The sequence below is a fragment of the Bradysia coprophila genome (assembly GCF_014529535.1).
Source record: "Bradysia coprophila strain Holo2 chromosome X unlocalized genomic scaffold, BU_Bcop_v1 contig_117, whole genome shotgun sequence".
In the NCBI taxonomy this organism is placed as follows: domain Eukaryota; kingdom Metazoa; phylum Arthropoda; class Insecta; order Diptera; family Sciaridae; genus Bradysia; species Bradysia coprophila.
Window position 1 is genome coordinate 1,296,000 of NW_023503292.1, and position 8,301 is coordinate 1,304,300.

Genomic DNA, 8,301 nt, shown 5'->3' on the forward strand with positions numbered 1-8,301 from the left:
ATGTTACATTTTTCTCGGATGATTTTAGTAAAATAAAGTGTTAGCGTATAGCAAATGACCTCAGGACTCCGGAACAGTAATTAGTTTCTCAATTGGACCAACATTTGCTACGCGACAGGAGTTTGGAAAAAATCACATCAAAAAAATCTAAGCAATGAGGGAGGTACAAAAGAAATTTTTTTTCCAATTTTTTAACGTTTTCTTGAAGAATTCGGAAAATAAAAGGACCCGTGTTTTTGTCTTTTTTGATTCTAGCAATGGTGCTCTCTAAAGGACACTTTATACTTCCCATGTAGATGACGATTACAACAACAATTTGTATGGCGGGTGTGATCGGGTGCGAAAATTTTTTCACCTTCAAACAGTGATAATTTTTGGAATTTTGTCTTTTTCGAGAGAAGAAAAAACACGGGTCCCTTTATTTTTCAAGAAAATCAACTAAAAAGTATATGCGGTACCTCAATGGAGAGAATCGTAAGGATACGTACTTTTCGGTCATGTGACATTTGAAGGAACTTTCAAATTGTTGAAATTGAAAATTAAGAAGTTTATTTCTTCCCATACTTTAATTGAAGTTAATTATAATGTTCACTATTTGCACACAAAGACTATTTGCCCTTACACAGGTTAGCAGTCGCTATGTAACACGATTTTGCGCTGCGCAAAATCGTGTTACATAGCGACTGCTAACCTGTGTAAGGGCAAATAGTCTTTGTGCTAATTTAACTTAAGTGCAAATAGTGTATTAGAAGACTAATTGCACTTAAGTGCAAATAGCGTATTAGAATACTATTTGCACTTAAGTGCAAATAGTGTATAAGACTAATTGCACTTAAGTGCAAATAGTGTATAAGAAGACTATTTGCACTTAAGGGCAAATAGCACGCGCCTTAAAAATATATTCAAAAAATTGACAGTCAAGGGACCTGACCCGCCCAAAAGGAGGGGCATAGTTGATAATTCGCCGCACAAATGTGTTTCAATAAAGTGTCAATATATTTAAATCTTTGACGGCACCTCTCGCATGACTACTTAAGTTTCGGTCAACCTCTTGTCAAGACGATGCGTTCTCAAAACTAAATTTAGATCGCCTGTCTACAGTGCTACTCTATAAGTGGCGAATCTGATTTGGAATTTTAAGTATGATCTGTTCAATGTGTCGTGTATTTGACGAATTGGTTCCCACAACCGTATTCATTCGTCAAATCAAAATAATTTTTAAAAAAAACTTTCGGATGGGTTTTTCCGTTTTTCGTTTAATTTATCGTCTTGCAGCAAATTACTTTATAATTTCTACATCTACTCTGGTTCTGCTTCTCCTTCACAAACAGTTACGCCCCAATAGGCGATGCAGTCCATGTTCGTCATATATCCAGGGACCATCATTAGGCATCTGTATCTAAAGTGAGGAGAAGAATTTTCGAACGTGACACCAGAATGGTGCCAGTAGAATCTCGTTGTAGAAATGCCACACTCATGTGTGAGAATACTCGATCCACCGAGGTTTATTAAGTAGTTGGTCTGGTTTTGCATGTAAAAGGACATACTCATATTGGCAACGAAGTCGATTTCCTCTATTGTTTCCGTTGTTGCCAAACGGAGTCCATTTTCGTGACAGGTGGTACGTGATACTGCCCAACGATCCTGATACGACAAAAATGATTAATGCTTTAAATAATGGAGCTGGTCCTTTGGAGCGAGCATACTCACTTCTCGAAACGATCTGTCAGCATAGTAGAGTTTACCATTTACAGGTCCATATGTCTCCCAAGATTCATCGAATTCTGCCGTTGGTGTCAGTTTTGGAATCGGGCTTGGTGTAAGATCTGTATCATCAACCCGAACGTTTCTATAATCAATTAAAGTCATCTCACAAAGAGGTATATGCGATTCTCCGTCATAGCTGCCACTACAGACTTCATCCGACCATTCGCCGTTACTGCGAATGATAGCACAGTTTCTGCTTCGATTATACATAGTGTTGTCCTCTGCCCAGTTTGAATATTCGAGAGTTTGACGAGTTCGAATCCATGTGAAATTTCCTTCATCTTCGAAATCCGTTGCGGGAATCCAAAATGCTCGGTCCTCTAAAAGGGAGTGGTTTTGCCATTCGATTTTAGTTTTAATTTTATTTTTTATCCGTTACCTGTAGGAATATCGCTAAAATAGGAGCTGCTATTCAAAAAGTTTGAGACAATTTCATTTTCTAAGTGTGTGTTGACTGAGGCTGCTGTCCATCCGTTAAGGAGACACATGTCTAAAGCTTCTTGCCAGCTATACTGCAATTATGCGCCATAAATTGTTACAAGCTTTTTTTTGTTAACAAAATAATACATACACGAGATGGAACGGTAAAGAAGGCCTTATCATAGCTAATGCCGACATAAATTCTCCGCTCCAGCTGAGCTAAAAATTTTTTTTTTTTAATGGAGTCTGATCAATGCAATTGAACGCTTTTATTGTTAGGTAAAAAAAATCTCTAGATACGTTAACCATTATTCTCCCCTTTACTTAATTTTATCACGGCAATTACTTATCCTTATTACCATTTGATAGTCCCACAATACTAAGGACGAGTGCGAGAATAAAATGTTTGAGTGTCATTTTGGTTGTTTGCCGATCAGCTTAAGACTGAAATTTATTAAATGAAGAGACGTGTGGTGATTTAATACTTCTACGAACTTCCAATGGCTATCTTGTAGCAATTGTTTATTATCGTCCTGATAAAAAGTATTATCGTATTGCTTATTAAGTAAGATGATTCAATGCGTCGTTGTTCCTATCACATAACGACGATTAACTAATGAAAAGCTATCGTACGATACCGAAGCCGAGACCGAGCCTTAAGAGAAAGTTGTCGTTAAATAAATATTATTTACCACTTCCTGCGATGTTATATCCTATGTTATGCCTTCGACTGTAATATTTAAGCTATTTGCTGCGCGTTTGTAAGACTCGGTTCGAATCTGGTACCATTGATCCTGATTTTCAGGTCGACCGGACGATATTCGAATCTGAACTGACGTGACCTGATATCTGAGGATCAGTAAAATCCCTGATATACCTAAAATCTGACCTGGTTTACCTGAATTTGTACCGATTTTCAGATATCAGGTCAATTCGTCAGGTAAAAAAATTTCAGGTTCATATTCTAATTTTTAATCATATTCTGACAGTCTAAGCTTCATACAATCGCTAAAACGAACTGGTGTGCATACGTTATTTTGCACCAGATGGTCACATACAATTCCAAATGGGACCAGCTGGTGCAAAATAACGTATGCACACCAGTTTGATTTAGCGATTGTATTTTGAGACCTGTTCTAAGCCTTATGTGTTTGGGCTTATGTATTTTATGCCATCAAATCCACATTAGAAGGCAAAGTGCACAAATGTACTGTTTTACAAAAGGCGGGTTAAAAACTCGAGTTGTTTATGCCGACTTCCTGCGATATTATCTTCTGTTCTTGGACTGAATAATATTAAACTCGGTGCAGCGCGTTTGGGTTTTTTTTATTTATTTATGTCTGTTTAGAGACTAACTAACAGAGCAAAAGGCTCAATAACAAATCAGTTTAATCAGGCTTATCTATATAAGGTCGAACGTGCAAAAACATTCAGTGTTATGTATAAGAGGTTCCGAGGGTTCAGTTCAGACACACACTCAAGACATGTGATGCTGCCTAGTATTTACGAACGAAATGAAAAATTGTGTAGTGGTGCCATCTATGTATTTCGAACTGTAAAACTTTGCGCGGATAGTTTCAAATTATAGGAAAAAACTGAAAAGTATTCAATAAAATACAGTCAGAGGCTGTTAAATTTTAGCATGAATTTACTTCAGCTGATCCACATATCCAATCAAGACTGTACTTTAGTCTTACAGGTTTTATGTTCAACATATGCAATCAAAACTGCTTATACCGCCTCTGCAAGCGCGATGATAGATACACCGATAACTGAAATGATTTCGGCTCTTCTTCTTCTCTTCTTCTTCTTTTTCAGCCTGTTTCTATCCACTGCTGGATGTAGGCCTCTCCAACTTCTTTCCATTTCGTACGATCCATTGCCATTTGCTGCCAGTTTGTACCTGCAATATTCTTAATTCCGTTTGTCCATCTCTCTGGTGGTCTACCTATAGCTCGTCTTTTATATGGTCGCCAGTTCATGATCTTTTTGGTCCAACGTTCGTCTGTCCTTCTTGCAATATGTCCCGCCCAGCTCCATTTCAGAGATGCTATTCTTTCCATGACATCAACGATCCTGGTTTGTTGTCGAATCCATTGATTCGTCATTCTGTCTCTGATTGTTATTCCAAGCATACTCCGTTCCATGGCTCTTTGTGTCACTCTCAATTTATCTTCGGATGCTTTTGTTAAAGTTAACGTTTCCGCTCCATAAGTGAGCACTGGAAGGACACAAGTGTCGAAAACTTTGCGTTTCAGACTATTATTCATTTTGCTTTTGAAAATTAGTCTGAGTTTTCCGAACGCTGCCCATGCAAGACCAATCCTACGTCTTATTTCTGCAGTTTGGTTGTCCAGACCTAACTTCAGTTTATGTCCTACATATACATAGCTGTCGACTCGTTCAATGACAGTGTCACCAATTTTGATTTCTCTATCGTCCCCGATGTTGGTCATGACTTTTGTTTTCGATAAGTTCATCTTGAGGCCAACTTTGCTCGCCTCTTCACTTAACTGTTGTAGCATAAGCTGAGCCTGACCTAGATTCGCTGCTATCGGTACAATGTCATCAGCGAAGCGGAGATTGCTCAGGTACTCTCCATTTATATTTATTCCCATTTTACTCCAGTTTAACTTCCTAAAAATACTCTGCAGAATCGCCGTGAATAATTTCGGTGAAATGGTGTCACCCTGCCTTACACCTCGGCCAATTCTGAATTTCTCCGTGCTCTTATGAAGTTTTATACATGAAGTAGCATTTTTGTACACATATCGAATTGTGTTGGAGTACCTTGAGTCTACTCTACATTCGTCTAATGCGTCCAATATCGACCATGTTTCCACTGAATCGAAAGCTTTTTCGAAGTCTATGAATAGCAAGACTATGTCGATGTTGTATTCACGACACTTCTCAATAAGCGTTCTCATCACCTGCAAATGGTCGTTTGTGCTGAAACCAGATCTGAAAGCAGCTTGTTCAACAGGTTGGTAGAAGTCGAACTTGTTAGTGTTCCTCTTCGTAATGATTTTCATAAACAACTTGTAGAGTGTTGACAATAGGCTTATGGGTCGGTAATTTTCCAGCTTTGTTATGTCTCCTTTTTTATGCAGCAATGTAATTACCGCATTTTCCCAGGCTTCTGGTACTTCTTCCCATTGGAGACATTGATTAAACAAAGCCGTGATTGCCTTTAATAATGAGTCTCCACCTAGTTTAATGGCTTCCACTGGAACACCATCTTCTCCGGGAGACTTTTTGTTTTTCATCTTGGCTACTGCAGCTTTGACTTCATCAACAGTTATGTCGGGCATATCCTCCGATCCCACGTTTCTTATTATTGGTCTATCTTCGGTTTCTTCCGTTGGGCTCTGTCTTGCTGAAGAAAACAAATTCTCATAAAATTCTGTTGCAATGTTTAATATCGCATTTCGATCCGTTTGGATCGTTCCTGTTTTGTCTCGTAATTTGAAGATTTCTTTTTTGGCGTTTGTCATTTTTCTCCGTAGGACTTTCATATTGCAGTTAGCTTCAATTATGTTTTGAGCCAATTGGACATTATATTTTCTTTGATCTGATCTCCTTGCTTTGTTGATACTTTTAGACAGGTTCCGGTATTCCACCGAATCTCGTCCTCCGTTTTTTACCAACTCTGCTCTGCTTGCGATCAGGTCTAATGTTTCTCTGCTGAGTTTCGATTCTTTCCCTTGGACGGATTTGCATTTGGATTTCATGAAACCCATTATTGTATCGACGATTTTGGTATTCAATTCGTCCAATGTTTCACATTGATTGTTGACGTTATCTAATTCGGCAGTCATTTTCGTAGCAAATTCTTCATTTTGTGTGTAAAGCCGTTGTACGTCAATCCTTTCACTTTTTTGAACTAGTTGTGATCTTTGAAATCTGGTATTTAACGTGATTCTTGCACGAACCATTCGGTGATCACTGCCTGTTGAAAAATTGTTTAGGACTGTAACGTTCTTAACGGTTGACTTACAGCCAGTTATGATGTAATCGATCTCATTTTTCGTTACACCATCTGCACTAGCCCAAGTCCATTTCCGTTGAGGCTTTCCTGCAAAAAATGAATTCATTGCGTACAAATTGTGTTGCTGTAAGAAGTTGAGTAAAGTATTTCCACGCTCATTTCTTTGGTCGTTGCTAAAACTACCAACAGAAACTTCGGAGTCTTCTTCTCGTTTTCCCAGCTTCGCATTGAAATCACCGATTAGATATTGGTAATGTGAAGGGTTTTCGTCCAGAGCTTTCCTCGACATCTTCATAGAATCTTTCTACTTCTTCGTCATCATGGGTGGACGTGGGTGCGTAAACCTGAATTAATTTGACACTGTATCTGTTATTTATCTTCAGGCTTACGTATATCACTCGATCGGATATGCTTTTCGTGTGAATTATGCGATCCGACCACCGCTTGTTTATGAACAATCCGACACCGTGCATCAGCATCTGACTGTCACTTCCTCGGTAGAAGAATGTATGCCCTGATTGTAATTTCAGGCATTCCTCTCCCAGGTTTTCTCACTTCGCTCACTCCCACAACATCCCATTTTATCTTTTCTAGCTCTTCTTCCATTTCTTGCATTTTTTGTCTTGACGACAATGTTCTGGCATTATATGTGGCAATGTATAATTCGTTATGGCTTCGTTTGAAGGTTTTTAGCATTAAAACACCACGCTTGCTACTGCGGGTTGGTGAGTGTGAAAGCTTTACTTTGCTCGCCCCCGGTAATCCTCGAGCTCTGACCCGCACATTTCTGCACGTTTCGGGACCACCGTGCCTATCAAAGTGCACAGTGCCCGACGGGGTAGTGTTACTCTTTTTGAACATTCTTTTCCATAAAGCTTTGCCCATTCTTTTGAACCTATCTGAGCAAAAGGTTATTCGTCCTTTAAAAGCTTAACCTAGTAGCTAATAAGAATTCTGGGATCGTTCTATCCTTTGGCTTCCTGATCGTGTTGTTTCACCTCAACGTTGGTCCCTTAACCCCAATTCTTTCGGCTTCCAGCTCACGATTCATTCAACCTTAAGATTGATTTATCTAATCCTATCTTATCTACTGCTACGTCCTCGTTAAACTTCATTCCCTCCACTCTTTTTCAAACTGGCTTGGGACAGTCTTTGGCGGTGTTTTTTCGGCTCTATGTCTACTAAAACGATACATTTTCAGGTCATTAAAGAGGTCCTTTACTACTACTACATAAAATGATACCATTCAAAGGTTTTATATTAGCCACAACAAAAGTACCCCCTCGTATGGCACTGTTTGTTTTCAGGAAGTGACTATTCGCAGTCATCTGCAAATAGTCAATATTAATGCTATTCGCAGTCAACTGCTAATAGTCAATATTGATGCTATTCGCAGTCAACTACCAATAGTCAATTTTGATGTTGTTCGCAGTCAACTGCTAATAGTCAATTTTGATGCTATTCGCAGTTACTTATTTGAAAAATTGTAAATAACTAAAAATATCTTCTAAAATAAAAGTAGAGCAAGTTGGGACAATTGTTGGTTTGTTACTTATATTAAAACAAAGAAAATTCGTTCAGTCAAAAAATGAGATTTGTTCGATAATTTGTAAAATATATATATTTCAAAATGTAACGAAAGAAACTGATTATCCATTGTATAAGCTTTGGAGACTGTTGGTCACATATAAAAAGTTTTAACTAGGGATTGATCCTCCCTTTTACCAACTGTATCATTACAGATTGTTGATCCCTTTGTCAAACTGTGACATTACAAAGTGCTGCTCCCTATAACAAAACAGACTGTCGCTCCCTTTTACAAACTGTAACATTACAAAGTGCTGATACAAACTTTGACATAACAGAGTGTTGCTCCTATTTACAAACTGTAACATTGCAGACTGTCTTTCCCTTTTACGAACTGTATTATTACATAGTGATTACAGAGAGATTACAAACTGTAACATTACACACTGTTGATCCCTTTTACAAACTGTGACATTACAGACTTTTGCTGCCTATTACAAACTGCGATTGTACAGACTCTTGCGCCCCTTTACAAAACTTGAATTACAAATTCTAAAAACATTCAATATTAATGCTATTCGCAGACTAATTGTGCCTTC

The 8,301-nt window shown here is 38.3% G+C and overlaps 1 protein-coding gene across 2 annotated transcripts; it reads right to left on the reverse strand.

Moving 5' to 3' along the window:
- Nucleotides 1-1,178: 1,178 nt before the first annotated feature.
- Nucleotides 1,179-2,631, reverse strand: LOC119067111. 2 transcript variants are annotated; one of them, XM_037169883.1, is made up of 6 exons: nucleotides 2,547-2,631; nucleotides 2,339-2,406; nucleotides 2,147-2,279; nucleotides 1,711-2,087; nucleotides 1,285-1,644; nucleotides 1,179-1,212 (listed from the first exon to the last, which is right to left on the reverse strand). In XM_037169883.1, the coding sequence occupies exons 1-5, from the start codon at nucleotides 2,602-2,604 to the stop codon at nucleotides 1,300-1,302; spliced, it is 981 nt and encodes a 326-aa protein (XP_037025778.1). In that variant the 5' UTR covers nucleotides 2,605-2,631; the 3' UTR covers nucleotides 1,179-1,212; nucleotides 1,285-1,299. The 2 variants fall into 2 exon arrangements, with proteins under 2 accessions (XP_037025778.1, XP_037025779.1); XM_037169884.1 differs by lacking the exon at nucleotides 1,179-1,212 and having other exon boundaries at nucleotides 1,243-1,644.
- Between the last annotated feature and the right edge of the window lie 5,670 nt (nucleotides 2,632-8,301).

Bases quoted from the DNA above. Each gene is read 5' to 3' on its own strand.
- LOC119067111 (XM_037169883.1), bottom strand. From the start codon at position 2,604: ATGACACTCAAACATTTTATTCTCGCACTCGTCCTTAGTATTGTGGGA. The intron at 2,407-2,546 runs GTAATAAGGATA...AAAAATTTTTAG, and splicing joins TATTGTGGGACTATCAAATG to CTCAGCTGGAGCGGAGAATT. The intron at 2,280-2,338 runs GTATGTATTATT...GCATAATTGCAG, and splicing joins TCTTTACCGTTCCATCTCGT to TATAGCTGGCAAGAAGCTTT.